The sequence below is a fragment of the Silene latifolia genome, chromosome X, assembly GCF_048544455.1.
Source record: "Silene latifolia isolate original U9 population chromosome X, ASM4854445v1, whole genome shotgun sequence".
NCBI classification, from domain to species: Eukaryota; Viridiplantae; Streptophyta; class Magnoliopsida; order Caryophyllales; family Caryophyllaceae; genus Silene; species Silene latifolia.
In genome coordinates, this window is record NC_133537.1 from 135,511,535 (window position 1) to 135,527,877 (window position 16,343).

General features: G+C 39.9%; 1 protein-coding gene and 1 long non-coding RNA gene across 2 annotated transcripts; one reads left to right on the forward strand and one right to left on the reverse strand.

Moving 5' to 3' along the window:
- The first annotated feature begins 204 nt into the window (after positions 1 to 204).
- On the forward strand, positions 205 to 1,941 carry LOC141623626 (uncharacterized). Its single transcript, XR_012533482.1, has 4 exons — positions 205 to 496; positions 1,014 to 1,181; positions 1,429 to 1,549; positions 1,636 to 1,941. It is a non-coding gene; the product is annotated as an uncharacterized LOC141623626 (long non-coding RNA).
- A 5,391-nt stretch (positions 1,942 to 7,332) lies between these two features.
- LOC141618410 (uncharacterized) lies at positions 7,333 to 7,713 on the reverse strand. Its single transcript, XM_074435504.1, has one exon. The coding sequence runs from the start codon at positions 7,711 to 7,713 to the stop codon at positions 7,333 to 7,335; it is 381 nt and encodes a 126-aa protein (XP_074291605.1).
- Positions 7,714 to 16,343: the final 8,630 nt, after the last annotated feature.

Consider the following 16,343-nt stretch of genomic DNA (forward strand, 5'->3'; position numbering starts at 1 on the left):
ATATATATATATATATATATATATATATATATATATATATATATATATATATAGCGAGATCTCGTGAGTTTAGTTCTTACGGTGAGTTGTGAGTTTGTGTGTTCACAAATCTCAGCCATTGAATAAAGGAAAATAGATGGCTAAGAATGAATCTTATAAAAATTGTAATAATAATAAAAAAAAAAGAACGCTGAAATCAAATTTACGACTGCAAGTCCCAGACTTTTACTCTTCTTCGTCCCCAATTTCTTCGATTCAACATTCAAAATCGCAGATCTCAAAACGTAATTCTCTCTTTCTCTTCCTCTAATCTTGATTCATTGCGACCAAAATGGAGAAATTGATATCGCTAGTTAATAAGATTCAATGAGCATGTACAGCTCTCGGTGATCATGGCGATGAAAGGGGTCTTCCTACTATTGATTAATTGATTAACACTAATTAATCAATGAAGAATCAAGATGAACTCCCTTCTATTGTCGTTGGTAGTGGTCAGGTACCAGATTTAGTTTCTTCGTATCGTTTTTTTTTTGTAGCTCAATTAATCAAATCTTCTATTGATAATAATCATGCGTTTCATTTGATTTGGTTCCCCTTTGTATATTTTGATTTTGTTTTCTGGGTTCGCGATCGTTTCGAAACCTAAATGCTAGATTATGGTGATTGTTAGTTCAAAATCAATTCAGTTTGACCTAGAACAAGTTCAAATCACACCAATTAAAAAGGAATTTTGTAAAAAAAAAATACAATTGACAGGGAATTAGTATGTGGGTTGTGGTTGAAATAGTGATTTTTTGTGAAATTTAATTTGGGTTCGATCCGTTCGTTAACTATATTGCTGCTGTTAATCTTCATTCTTGAATGATACACAAATTCATGCTCGGATGGTGGTCGAATGATGGGTATAGCATGTGATACTCCTCCAAATACACACCCTCTATTGTTGCATTTATGTTCTCAGGAGTGTCATGAAATCGTTCTTAGTTTCATTATTTACTCGAAAGCTTTCACAGGAGCCTAAGCATACGGTTAAAGAAGCTGGAAGCAGCCTTAAATGCAAGTAATACGAGTCAGATGAGGAGTCTCCTCGTAAGAAACCTACTACTCATCATCGTATGGCAGTTGTGTATGACAGTGATGAGGAATGAATATTGGAGTGATTTAAGAAACGCCACTCTCAGGTTTGTGCATTTAAGGGTGTTTTATAAGGACATTTTTGCAGCTTGTGAAATCTGAGTTTTTTATAAAACCAAGAAGTATCTTGTAAAATTAAACTATTTCACGCTAAATTCTAGTGTGTCTATCCCTCGCGTAATCCATGATAGTTTTTTAAAAATTGTTTCCGAGTATAATGCATTTCCGCTTTATTCAAGGATTTTGTTAAATACTCGTAACTGCCTTATAATGAGCGACTTTATTCAATGACAGCAGACAGCTATACCCTTGAACTGTCAACCAAGCTCAATCCCATGGATCCGGCGGCGGCGGTAGTTACCGCGGTGGTAACGGAGGCGCCGAGGATATGGAAGTGGTGGATTTTGGGTCTCCTGTAATTCGTCTGTCTGGATATGGTGTGATTTGTGTTATTAACACTTGTGCAGCACTGAACTCTGATAGACCTGTTTTTTTTTTCAGGGAAGGTATTTGCACTATATGCAGATGTCGAGTTGCTTGACAAATCAACTATTACAATATGGTGTATGATTTCCGAGAAATAGCATTTCAAAATAAGGTTCTCACATGTGGACCTTTCAAATTAGTTTAGGTCACATTTGCCTTTGGTCATTTGTCGATCTGTTTTTTTCGGCGTTGTTGTACAGTTGTTCCGGTTTTTACTGTTGAAATAGGATAGAGAATTCTCATGAGTGATGATGAGGACTAAAAATTGACAGACAGGCTATCCCACCGACACGTCGTAGTATGTGCATTTCCTTGTTTTGGCAATTTTTCTACTCCGTTCTCCTTCCTACTCCATAGTCTGTACTAGTATTAGTTAGCTATTTTGTTTCCAATTTTAATTAAATTATTTTTCTCTACGTGAGTCTCTTTTATGCCCTTTTAAATTTTATATACACCACAATAACAGTACAATAACAACAGAATAACACGAGGATAACACCATAATAACACTAAAATAACATTAGAATAACACCACAAAAACACTATGATAATAACATCACAATAACACCAGAATAACAGTAGAATAACAGCACAATAACACGTGGTAAAAAAAAAGAAAAAAAATCAAAGTCGTAAAAAAAATCAAAGTGGCACCGAAATAACATCACAATAACAGCACAATAACATACGGTAAAAAAAAAAAGAGTAAAAAAATCAAAGTAATAAAAAAAATCAAAGTGACACCGGAATAACATCACAATAACAGCAGAATAACATCACAATAACAGCGGAATAACAATAACATCACAATAACACGTGGTAAAAAAAAAAAGAAAAAAAAATCAAAGTCGTAAAAAAAAAAGCACAATAACAGCATAATAACACGAGGTAAAAAAAAGAAAAAAAAATAAAGTAAAAAAAAAATCTGGTACAAAAAGAAAAAGAAAAAAATGTAACATACCGAGAAAATTAGAGAAAAAAATCAAAGTCGTAAAAAAAAGTATAATAACAGCATAATAACACGAGTTAAAAAAAGGAGATAAAAAAAATTAAAGTTAAAAAAAAAAAGAATAACACTAGGAAGAAGAGAAAATAAATAAATGACACTGGTTATATATGACAGGTAAGATTAGATCTTGACCATTCATCTCTAATATAATCTAGTGGCTGAGATTTCAAAGTCCAAACTCACAACTCACCATAAGAAACCAAACTCACAAGATCTCAACTCTCTCTCTCTCTCTCTCTCTCTCTCTCTCTATATATATATATATATATATATATATATATAATTAAAAGAGGAACTTTTGAAGCAATTTCATTGGCTACTGCTTTTATCTAATAAATTATATGTATAAAAAGTAAATTAATTAGCCAACACTAATTATTTCCTTATAATACTGTAGGTCAAAACAATACTCTCTCTAAATCCACTCTCTCTCTAAAAAAAGAAAACAAAACCCTAATTTATTAGAGCCGCCTCCTCCACCTCCGCACTTCCCCCTTGATCTCTCCCTCCCCTTCGCCGGAGTTAGGCCCTCCCCTTGGCCTAACTCCGGCGATCGCCTCTACTCTCTCTTTGTGTCGTTGCTAATAGCCGCGTTCTTTTTACCTTTTATTTGACGACCGATGTCGCTGTGTCGGTGGTTGGTCGGCGGCATTGGTCTTCTTCCCCGATGATCCGATCTTGGCTGTTTCTCTGCTCCCATGTCCTGTCGTCGAAGTCGTGCATGCAACCCTTTGCCTCTTCCCCTGGTGTTTTCCGGTAGGTTGGTCCCGTCCCCCCGTTCCCTTATCCTGTCACTGTCGCACCTGGTTTCCATCCCAGAGGTGATCCCCCCATTCCCCCCCCCCCCCCCCTCTAGGATGGCTTATTGGTTTCTCTTGTTTGTCCGTCTGAGTCGATGAGCGTAGCTCATCTGCCTGCTCAGTCTTGTTGTGGTTGTGTCTTTGGGTCAGTTCTGGTGATCCCCCCATTCCCCCCACCTTCTGATCCCTTGTCCTTCCCCTCTTGTGGCTGTCTATTTTTATGGTCTGTTCTTGTTGTTTGTGTGACGGTGGTCCTGGGAGGTGTCGTTTTTGGTGTTACGGGTTTCTTTTATATGTCGTGTCCGGTGGCTTTGTGCCGTTTGTGGTTTCTCTCGGCTAGGATTGACGCATGCCGATGGTCCTGGGGGGTGCGGTTGGTTTACGGCCATTGTTGGTCTCACTTATGGTTGATCTTTCCCGGGCTGTGTATGCCATGTATGACTTTTTGGTGTGGCCGTCTTTCTGTTTCCGGAGTGAGTTCGTGGCTATCAGTGATTGTCATTCATCGGTTTTGAGGCGGGCTGGGTTGGGTGGAGTCGGGGTTTTTGGAAGTGCGCTGGTTGGGTCGGATGTGGTGGTTTCCGCTTCCAATTTGATGGTTCACTTTAATGGCTGTTTTTTCCTGTTTGTTCAATAATAGCCTCCCTTTGTTTATGGGTGCCATGTCCCGTAATCAGCGTCGAGGCTTTTACTAGAAAGAAGAGGATTGGGTTTGACAGAAGACGTCGTCACGTGGCCTCTTTTGACTGGATTTGGGCTAATGGATTACCTTTTTCCTCCCTCCTTTGTATGTTGATTTCCTTGGTGTGTTGGTCGATGGGCCAAAGGGTTCAATTTCTAAGGTGTAGGAGTTTTTTCTCCGCCGATGGCAGACTTCGTCGTCTCGCTCATCACTTTGTCTTTCTTCGTTCTTTTCGTAAGAGCGGAAGTACATCTTGTCATTGTCACTCTAAGGCTTGCTCGCATCTATGTATCCTGAAAGTCAAGTGTGCTTGTGAAGTTGAATCGATTGTTCGTGGCCATTCCTCCGTCCCTTTCCTTCCTATCATCGCGGCTCTAGTTTATCTTTATGTTGTTGATTTAATTTTAAACAATGTTCATGTATGTCTTAGGTTTGGCTTAGTAGTGCTAGATTTAGTAGTCGATCTTCTGGTGCTACCTAGTCGGGTAGCTTACATAATTGCTGGGACAATTTTGTAAGTTATCCTCCTCTTGTTGTCGCAAAAAAAATAAAAAAATAAAAAAAATTATTTCCTTATCATATTAGCTCAGAACGTATAAAAAAAACTAACTAAAATAACACAAGAAAAAACTTATCACTTAAAGAAGTAATTGTGAGTTACATGGACTGCAACTCTGCAACTATCCGCCAATTCCTTCACATATATAATTATGTAATATGTGCTGCAAAAACAAAACAAAAGACCTGGCCGGAACTATCCCAGCTGCTAAGGGAACACCTCAGATTTAGCATCACCAATGACAAGGGTCGTCTCGGTCGGGATGAGAATCAAAGAACGGTAAGGGAGGCCGAGGAATTTGCAGTGGAAGACAAGAGGTCAAGGAGAGAATCGATGCCAAAAACAGGCTTGAAACTTACATCTACAACATGAAGAACCAAGTAAGTGACAAGAACCAGCCAGTCGACAGAGATTATTGTCAAGATTTATCATTCAATATTTCAATCTATAAAATGAAGCTTATAGTTTAAATCTTCACTTCTACGGGTTTGATGGATTCGTTTTGTAAAATAAGGTAATCCAACTTCAAGTCGTGTGCCGTAAATCTTGCTTACTTTTCAGAAATTATCTCCATGGAAGGAAGTCTATTTGTTTGTTTGAGGGTGAGATGCAGGCAATGCCAAAGCGCGACTCGATTTCATACTTTCAAAAGCTAGCGCTCAATTCAACAGTCCAATGAAAATCGTAAACAATGACGCTCTACGTCTTGAATATCACTGAAATCCTTTTATCCGACATATTTATTTAATTTCAAATTACCAATGGTGCTTATTATTTGATATTATCAAATTTCAAATTACTACAAAAATAAAGTTTGTTATACTACATACTTCATACCATCAATATGTATACGAGAGTAATTGTACTTATTATAGTTGCTTTACAATTTATTTATTTTTTATTTTAAATAAGTGAAAAATAAATAGTTGTTTTACAATTTACAGGACTATGTGACATTGCCTCATGGGTAAATCATCTACTATAATATATTTTTCATGATAGTATTGTATATACACCTAATTTTTCTACACCTTCTTTTCTTCTCATTATTTGTTTGCTCCAATTAGCTTATAATATGTTCACCTGATTTTTCTACAGACAATATTATTATATACTCCATATGTAAGACAAAAGCACATCACTGCCGTCAAGGAGGACCTCAAATGGTTGGACGACAACCAGAGTGCCAACAAGGAGGACTATGACGGGAAACTTAAGGATGTCGAGGTCGTCTTCAACCCGATCATCACTGCCATCTACCAGGTAGCGACTAGCGAAGAGCCCGAGGATGGACGTACACGACGAGCTCTAGATGGTTTCTAACTAGCTAAACGTTTTCTAGGGTGTTGACGGTTAATTAAAAGTTCTTTTGTGAGAAGTTTTTTTTGCCAAACAAGAAGATCAAAAGACCTACGTTGCAGCATACATAGAATTTGGGAGTTAATTGCCATCATAGTAACGTTAAACATGCCTCTACTACTAATAAATAAAAAATATACTCCCTCCGTTCCGGTCAATTGTTGTCCTTTGATTTTGGCACAAAGACCAAGGAAAGTGAAATGAGTCAATTACTAAATGACAAGTGGAACAAATTGAGTGTAAATGATCAAATTGCTCATCAAATTTATTCTTAAAATAGAAAGGACAACAATTGACTGAGACACCCAAATATGGAAAAGGACAATAAATGATTGGGACAGAGAGAGTATGATTTATTTACTAAATCAAAGTTAGCAATTTTCAAATAAAAACATCATCCATGAAAACTAAAAATATCAACAGGGCTACTTTATATGGATATGATTAATTTTTCACAACCAGTAGAAATGTAAGATAACTAAGTTTGAGTTCTACTAGAATTCTTCTACCTTGGTCTATATTCATATATGGATATGATTAATTTTTACCTCCTCCATGATCCATGACTATGAATAATATGAACTATATAATGTGTTACCACACATTGTTTTACTCGGACTATCGATACTATAATAATGATGAATAATGAGATTATTTGTACTACCTACATGAATTATGTTTACAGAGCGCAGGTTAAGTACATATTATGCAGCAAAAGTCACATGTTTCTTTGAAAGTTTCTGAAAGTAAATATTTAGTAAATATTTTATAGTAACACAAAATTTCATTGAAGACGGACGATATCCGTCACAAGCTTGTGACAGATACCGTTTCCTCTCACAAAATGCCCATTGAGAGGTGAGTGGGAAGCACATGGGGGGTGCTCCACCTTGTCCCCTCTCCCTTTTTGTGAGAGGTCACAAGCTTGTGACGGGATTAGCCTGTCACAAGCAAGACTAGCTGTTATAGTAATTCTTATTATTACTTGAATTTAGATTACTCTGTATTATTAAAGACAGATATATTCGTCTTAAGCTTAAAACAGATCAATTAGTTAGAATAAAATAAAAGTAAAATGAATATGGAAAAATAATAAATTTATCTTTTATACGAATGAGATGGATGATACTTTACCCGTTTTAATGTTACTTTGTTTTAATATTAACCGAATAACCGGTATGTATTAGATACTCCGAGTATCTACTATTGATTGTGTATATAAGTTGCCGTTTTAGATGCATAGCATCATTTCCTTCTTTTTTTTTTTTTTTTTTTGGTACAAATGAGGGGCGAACCCCGAAAATTAACTTGCTATAACCCGAGGTGTAGCAACCCCAAGAATGTCTTCACGAAGGATGGTCCGGAGCTCCGGAGGAGGGCTATCTAGAATAATGGGCTGTATTTCAGAATTAACTCCTCGATTAGCGAGCCAATCGACACCACGATTCGATTCTCGATGTGTATGTTCTAGCCTTATAAGACCTCTCCTTTCCTGCATTAGAACCCGGCATCTATTAACCAACGGCCTCAAGTCATTGCTAAGAAGCTGCTCCTCCAAAACTAATTGAATGCAAGTTTTGTTGTTCATATGGATGATTAATTTTCCGATTCCGATTTGCTTAGCTCTCTCCAACCCGGCTAGCAAGGCTAAAAGTTCAGCTCTCATGGAGTGTTCGGCGTACATTCTTATCTTCGTTATTTTTGCTGAAAAAAATATATCATACAAGTTGATATCGACTATGTGATTTATGGTATGGGGTATTCTAGAATTCTACATACCAATTTATGGCCTTTAGTTTACATATTTTAGAATAGTTCTACATAACTTTATAATAGTAGGTTCAGTCATCTATTTATATGTAAATTCTAAATTTTTTTCCTTTATACAAACTTATCAATTTTAACCTCAATTAAAGGATAAAGGATAAAATATTAATATTAATTTAAATGAGTAGCTACTACTCTACAAGTCATTTTCTATTCGGATAGTTTCACCTCGACGAGCTTAGAACAATTCAGTTTAGAAACCAATGAAAATCGGTTTAGTTAAAAACAAATTCAAATTTTCATTCGTACACGTTTGCCGCACAAACGACTTTATAAATGTGAGTATTTCGTATCTACATAAGACATGACCGGGTGAACGCCCGGGCTTTAACTCTAGTATATATAGATAGATAGATAGATAGATAGATAGATAGATAGAGAGAGAGAGAGAGAGAGAGAGAGAGAGAGAGAGAGAGAGAGAGAGAGAGAGAGAGAGAGAGAGAGAGAGAGAGAGAGAGGTTCTCATAAGTCCTTCATATCTAAAGAGTCCCTAAGTCCTTCTTAGGGCCTTTAGATGAAGGGATGAGATTGCATCTTAATGAAGGGTCACAAATGACTCTCCCCTAATCTCCCTCCCTAATCATTCATAATATCCTCCATATTCTAATCTCCCTCTCCTTACTCACTCCCTCACTAATCATAATCTCTCCCATTTCTATCATTCTCTCTCATTTTTCTCTGAAAAAAAAAAAAACCAAAGAAATTAAAAACAAAAAACCAAAACAAAAGAAATCAAAAACCTCCGTCCTTCCTCCTCTTTCCTCTCGCCTTCCGCCACCATCACTCCGCTGCCCACCACCCACACGGAAACCTCCACAGCCGACAATGCCCACAAACCCGCCACTACCTCCACCACTACCCTCGGCGGCCAGATCCACGCCCACCACCATTCACCTCCACCGCACGCATCACCCACGACCCTACATCCCCTCTTAGCCTCCCACCACCGCCACCAATAACAACAAAAAATAGCCACCACCTTTTCGCCTCCCACTGTCGCTGACCCAACACCACAAACACTCCCTTCTACTGTCGCTGACCAACCACCACCCACACTCCCCTCTTCGTCTAGATCTGGACTCACCGCCACTCACAACCACCCGTCGCTGACCAACCACCACCCACACTCCCCTCTGTATCGTCGGTTCTGCTGGTTTATCGTCTGGGCATCTTTGGTTTATGTTTTATGGGGCTGATTTATTGAATTTTAGATTTTTCTTTTTCTTTTTTTGAATTTTAGATTGTTGTAGGACGTAGGTGGTGTCTTGGTTTTTGATTATTATTTTTTTCGTTTTTTGAGATCTCATTTGTTTCGTATTTAAAATATCGTTTTATTTTATTTTGAATTTTTCAGATCTACTTGTGAATTTTTAGTAATAAATTATATTTTAATTTTTCATATCTATTTGTTAATTTTTGTTGACTAAAGTTGTACTATTTACGGCTAAAGTTGCACTATTTACGACTAAAGTTATACCCTTCAAACATTAAATTTTCATAAACTTTAATTATATTTTTTTAAAGTTTTAGATTTTTTTTTTTTAAATTTACATTCTTTTTTAATTGTTAATTTTTGTTGAAAATTTATATTTTTTTATTTTTTAGATCTAAGAGTAAATTTTTCTTAACAAATTACATATTTTATTTTTCAATTTTTCAGATCTATTTTATTTTTGAGTAAAGTTGTAATACTACGGTTTTCCTTGGTTGGTACTCGGCCGAGTATAGCCTACTCGGTCGAGTAGAGTGTGTCGTGTATCATGGATTGGCTACTGCCCAGGAACACTCGGCTGAGTATGTGGAATACTCAACCGAGTAGAGGGTACTTGGCCGAGTATACTCTATACTCGACCAAGTATCCGGTCCGTCGAGTGTTATTTCCCCGGTTTGATTTGGAAATGATTAGAGTTATATAAAAATGTAAATCAGTTTCTAATTACACTTTTACAAAACCTAATCACTCAACGACGCTCTAATCCTCTCTAAATCTCTTCCTAGTGTGTGTGTGTGTGTGTGTGTGTGTGTGTGTGTGATCGTTAGCAAGTGCATTCATCCTTTGTATCGTCGTCGGCAAGTCCTCATTTCTATAATTTGTTGGTTAAAATTTTAGGGTTTGCCTTTGATTATGATCTGGGAAAAATGGGGTTTTGCATATAGTGATTGTTGTTATGTGATTGTTGTTAGGCGGAAACTTCGTAGAGGAGCCGTTCTAAATCGCTTGCTTGTGTTTCATGCAGTTGTGCTAAGGTAGGATTTCCCTACTCAGTTCCTGTTTAATTGATTTAAGTTTGTATTGCGATTGTGGTAATTGTTATTGTGATTATCTGTTGTTGTTGGAGTTTTGGAGTTGGTGTTGGGTTGTGATGATTGATGATGATGATGGTTCGCGAGGTGCGTCCTCGGCTGAGTGGAGTCACTTGCGGGAGTGGCTGCACGCCCTAGTTTCGCCCTCCGTGAAACCCGCCACGGGAGGGGATGTGCACATTAATGGACAGAGTTATCGCTCATTGATGAGCGGGATTTAGGTGGGGATTGGCTGCAGTCCCTCACTGGCGGCGAGGATTACCTGTTTGTGATGGGTAATCTGGCAGGGCTACACACCTTGGTGTGTAGTCAGTGGTTGTGTGTGATCGGGAGACGGGGTGGATATTGAACAGCTGATTACCTTGTGTACTTATGTGGTCACGGGGGGCACACGGGGGCGCTTGGGAAAACAAGCGTTTGCATTTGTGGAGTCGCCACCAATTTATTGTGGAAAATTGGAAACCGTTCGAATACTTTGCGTCATGTCAAGACACAAAGTAATGACATAGACACTAAGAACTCGTTACCGTTAGCATTCTATGTCTAGAATGACTCTCGTGGATGCTAATGAACACGGGTGTTCACAAAGATCTAGAGTAAGGGTGAGGGTACGTATTAGGAAGCTCTTTTGATCGAACACCTAATCCCGCCCGCCTCGATAGCGGCCTCTACTAATGATTAGGAAAATTATCTATACTTGATATGTTGTCGATAATATACATGCAATGCAACATCCATCGTTTAAAACCTAGCATGTGAAGATTAACTAAGTCGGTGAACATGTAATTTAGAACCTATTAGGTCGAAGTAGGGATTTAAGGTTGATTACATGTGAAAGCAAACAAAGGATAATAAAGAGTACAATAAACGACATAAGATAATTAAAATTACAATAATTACATTGGTTCAATGATTTACGTCGAAAATACGTTTAAAACGGATAATTCTAGAAAAGAAAAGGAAAATAATTAAGGTTAGAAAACGGACAGATTAGCGGTGATATTACGGTTAATAGTCGATTAATACGTAAAACTAATAAACTAGGTCAAAGCAAGAATGGAAGTTCAGAGACAGAAATCACCCCGGAACAGGCGCAACAATGCTGCGTCCCTTGGAAGAGGCGCAGTGGTCACCGCGTCTCTTCCTGAGGCGAGTTCTGGTTGTGAGCCGGAACTGCATATTGTTAATATTCATTGGTGATTTAATGATCGATTATTGATATTCGACTCAAGTAGAAGTGATTTAACAGGTTATTTACATGTGAATTAATCATAAAAGCGATGAAGAAACAAGTTTAAACGAATGAGAATTAATCATAGTGAACTAAGGTGAATTATAAACTAATTAGAAATTAATTAGGTTTATTTGATGATAAACAGATGAAGTATACAAAAGTCGAATTCCAGAGACTTGATATGAACGAATCGAACCTCTAAAATCCGGGTTTGTTTTAATGACAAAAACCCGCAAATATTGATTACTTGGGATTTAAGTCGGAAATTAAGGGTGATAAATAATTATGAATTATGCATTACAATTATGCGAGGGGAAATATGAAGAAAATAAGAAAAGACGGAAAAAAAGACGAATCAACAAAGAACAAAGGAAAAAGAAGAAAGGCAGAAACTGCGGCAACCTCAAGAAGAGGCGCAGCAGATGCTGCGACTCTTCGAAGGGGCGCAGCAGTTGCTGCGTTTCTTCTCGGCGACTGTCTTCTGTTAATCCGTGAAAATAGGCTTGATAAAAGGGTTTTATAAATCGTTTTTAAAAATGTTTTCGACTTAAACCTTACATTAATTTATACAATAATAAAATATAATAATGAAATATGGGATTTACACCCTCAGACTTACATGTTTGACGAAACGAGATTAACTAAGTTAACGATTAGTGATTTCTCGACTCGAATGTATGATGAAAGTGCCCTCGTAAGAGGATTTAGATTAAATTGATTTGATTAATTGAAGTGGAGTTGGTCAAATTGGTCGGTCATGCAAACGAGACTGGTACTCGGAAGGATCCGAGCTTACGTGGTCGATTGATCAAGCACGTAGACGTCAATAAGCAAAGAGCGCGGTTTTAGAATGCAAAGGGAGAAGAGAAGGGCGGACACTCGCGTGAGAAATATGAGGAACGAAGGTCCCTATTTATACTAATCACACAGAGGAATTAGGGTTACGGTAAAACTTTGGAAACAAATCTTGAAAAGATCTTAAAATACGCAGAAAAGAGCTGGGGAAGAGGCGCAGCAACCACTGCGACTCTTGGAAGAGGCGCAGCAGGTGCTGCGTCTTTTCCCCAGAAGTTTCCTCCTGCGGAAGAAAGATTTTCCGCGTTTCTGTTATGGAATTGCGATAGATCTCAGCTTCCTTATTGTTCAAAATATGATTTCGGGATATATTTTGACAAAAGATGAAAAGATTAAAATTATAAATAGAAATATCCGGAATATTCCAGAACATTCCGACTCGGCATTTTAAACTGTTTATTAGAAAATAAAGACGGTTTTTGACCCGCACTCCAAATGAACTCTAATTACTGTCAAAACGACCGTAATGGTGCGTAGATAACGACCAAGGGGTAGACACAATTATTTGAGCTATCACTTGACGATAAACTTACAAACTGGCATAAATCATTCCGTGTACCAAACATGCGGCCCAATCATCACCGGGTGGTTTGCGGGAGGTGCAGAAATGAGGTATCTACAGAGCCCCCACTTTGACTGAGTCTTGGACAAGGCGAAAGTCAAAGTATAGCCATCAGGTCAACCGAAGATTACAACCTGACGACTATGGCGACGCGAGGCGGCTCAAGGGGTCTGAGCCAAGGACCTATCGCCAGGAACATTTTAGAGTCTGTCGACTATTGGGGAGGGCCGTTTAAAGTCCACTAGACTACGTAAGGAAGCTCGCCAGCCATAAGAAGAAATCATACCTGAGACTTCTTTCTCGAGATGCTTCCGAAGGTGCGTAGGAGCTAAGGTTAGGACTTAAAGGATAAATAAGGATTGTGCTAGGGGTGTGGGACCCTAAAGGAAAACATCGGCGAGAAGGAGGCCTAAGGGTAACCATGGTTTTGGGCGTATGGACCCGGAAAAGACGATTTTAAAGGAGTGCGATCCTATCGGTGAAGGCTAGGTGTAGGAACATGGGTAGTCTGGGAACCTACAAGATAGTTGGCATGAGAACAAAGTATAATATAATATTGAAGGCAGCAGGATGTCGGTAGAAACTGCTGGGGGAATCTGCTTGCGTTGGTCTCAAGCGAACTCCATATCTCGAGAAGTACAATCGGCTGTCATGAACTCTCACTGGGGGAATGATTGAGGCGTGTCGAAACACTGTCAGAGAAAATACGCTCATTTTTACAAGCGAAGTCTTGATAAAGTACTGTGACAATTCACAGTCTGCTCGAAGATGCGGGTCCGGACAAAGAATAAATATTAAACGGGCCAAATATACGATATATGGTGTTGGAGAAGAGGCGCACCAAAGATGGGCCCACGAATAACGAACTTTTAAAAATTGAATTCGAGGGAAGTTGAGGAAGAGGCATAGCAAGAGCTGCGACTCTTGGAAGAGGCGCAGCACCTGCTGCGTCCTTTCCTAGGTTCGTCCCTGTCTGAGTAAAAACTCGACCGAACCCGTGTTATGTTATTATAACAAAACACAAATTCTTCTTAAACTCTCTCAAATTCTAACGACATTCCGCCAAAACTTGGTCAAAACCTTGCATTAATCATGACTAATCGAGGTATGTGACTCATTCTTGCTTAAACATCCGTATTTGGCTTAATTTGGATCGAAAAAATTAGGGTTTTCAACCCAATTAATTCGAAAATTTGGGGCTTTTCCCCCAAATAGATTTGCCTAGTGAAATTAATATTAGAAATGGATAATTGGTATTTTAAGGAACATAACCATGTGTTCTTTTTGAATTTTCATTGAGTATTGAGCATTTGAGTAGAATTGAGACGGTTTCTCAGCTGTTTCGTAAATTGCTTCGAAAATGGCCTTAGGATTGCCCATTTGTGATGAAATTTGGTATTTGGGATCCTTGTGTGATGGTCAAACTTCCTACCATCTCAGATTTTTGATTTGTGACGGCCTTTTCAGGACACTTTTCTAGGGCATAATTGTCGTTATAGCGAAATGCTGCCGAAATTTCGACCCAAACCCATTACTAGGCTCGAACTTAGACATGACTTGACCCAGTTTACCACATGAGTGGCCAGGTTTCGAAAGAAATGGCCAAGGATGGCAGGAAAAGGCCATATTCCGAGGTTGAAAGGCTTCGAATTCACTTTGACCAAGGCTCGCCGTCATTTGACGCGGCCTAATTTGCTCTAATTTTGCAGGTGACATGGCTTCTATGTCGGGGAGGTCTCCCATGGACATGGACACTGAATTTGACCCTTCTCTGACTTTTGAGGAGGTGTTCGAGGAGGTCTTTGAGGAAGAGGCTGCTGAGGAGGAGGTCCCGAGGCGGGCCAACGTCGGACGAGGTGGTCGCCAGCTGATGAGGGCACCTGAGTGGGCTGAGAAATGGGATGGTCATCATCTCATTTGGGCAGCGGAGAGTCACCTGTCTTACAGGACGGTGAAGAGTTTGGTAAGTCTCGAACTTGTCATTCTCTCATCGTCTTCCTTTATTCATTTGCCGTTTCATTTCTCTTTCACTTTGAGCTAAAGATAGCTTCGCGTTGAATCGATACATGAGGCTGGGAACATGAGGTTCTTTTCTGGCTACATGACGATGATGGAGGCCTATGGGAGACTGTCGGAGGAGGAGCAGGCCATTATCGAGCTAGGAGCTTTCGGAGCCTTGGTGGGAGCGTGGAGGGAGATCAAGGAAAGGAAGCTTCGGGCTAACCTTTGCCTGATTCGAGCCTTCCTCGATCGGTACTGGGACACGACCTCCACCTTTTACATGCCTTTTTATGAGGTCGGGGTCACTTTGAAGGACTGCGGCATGATTTCTGGTCTGTCGTGTGGAGAGGAGGCTGTGGTGTGGCCTTTGATGGCCATGAGGGTGGACTCGGCTGAGGCTAGGAGGCTGATTGGTTGGAACCTGGCGGCGAGCGCTGCTGCGGTTCCCGGGTTAGTGCCGAGCACTTACGTTAGGGATTACTTTGCGGGTAAGACCCCGGCGTTGGAGACGATGGATGGGAGGGAGGTGGCTCCTCCTCCTTGTACTGCAGAGCAGAGGGCTCGTCTATGGCTCTGGTGATTCTTGTCTTCACTCTACCTTGGAGACAAGGGGGAGAGGCTGTCGACGAAGCTTCTTCCCTTCCTTTCTGACCTGAGTGACCTAGGTCATTGGGACTGGGTCACTCCTGGCTTTGCGGTCCTCAGGCGCTACATGAGGACCATGGTTCGTCCTGAGTTGCTGGAGAAGGGGGCTTCTCCTGCTACCGTCAGCCGTGGACTGCTGTTAGAGGTATGAACCTTCATTTTGTATCTTGAAAATCATTGCTTCTTCTTTTTATCGAATCGTGAAAGATCATCATCGATTGTCTTGCTTTGCAGGCGTGGGTGTACTCCTACTTTCCGGGCTTCGCGCCCAAGAGGACGGAGCCTGAGCCGAGAGCTTACACAGTTGTTAGGGACTGGGTGATGTATCGTAGAAAGGGCCAGCATTTTTCTTATGATGTTTGTCGACGGGGCGTGAACGCCCTGAAGCTGAGTGACGTAAGTATTTTCAATCACCCTTCCTTTTTTTATTTGCTTCATCGATTTCAGAAATGATCACAAGAATGACCTCTTCATTTACTTGTTTTTAGTGGGTGCCGAGACCTTGGGTGGACTACCCTGGCGCTCCGGCCTTCGTGGCTGAGGTCCTTCGACCTAGGAGCTCGAGTCGGTTGTTGCTGAGGATGTCTATGGGACCTGTCTGGTACCTGGGCGAGCGTTTGACTCGTCAGTGCTCTCGTGATGCCTTCACGGTTCCTATCGATCCTCCTCGGACGATGTTTAGGTAGCCTTCTGACGCTGAGAGGGAGGCTGACTTGGCAGACGTTGGTGGCGACGCTCTTCTCCTTCCTGGTAAGGAGCACTCTCTGTTCGTTCGTCAGAGGCTGGCGTACTGGCCGGTCATGGTAAGTGTTTCATTTTCCCTTTTCTAATTGACTTGACAAAATGAAGAATGATCATCGAATAAAGCCTTCTTTTGAATTTCACA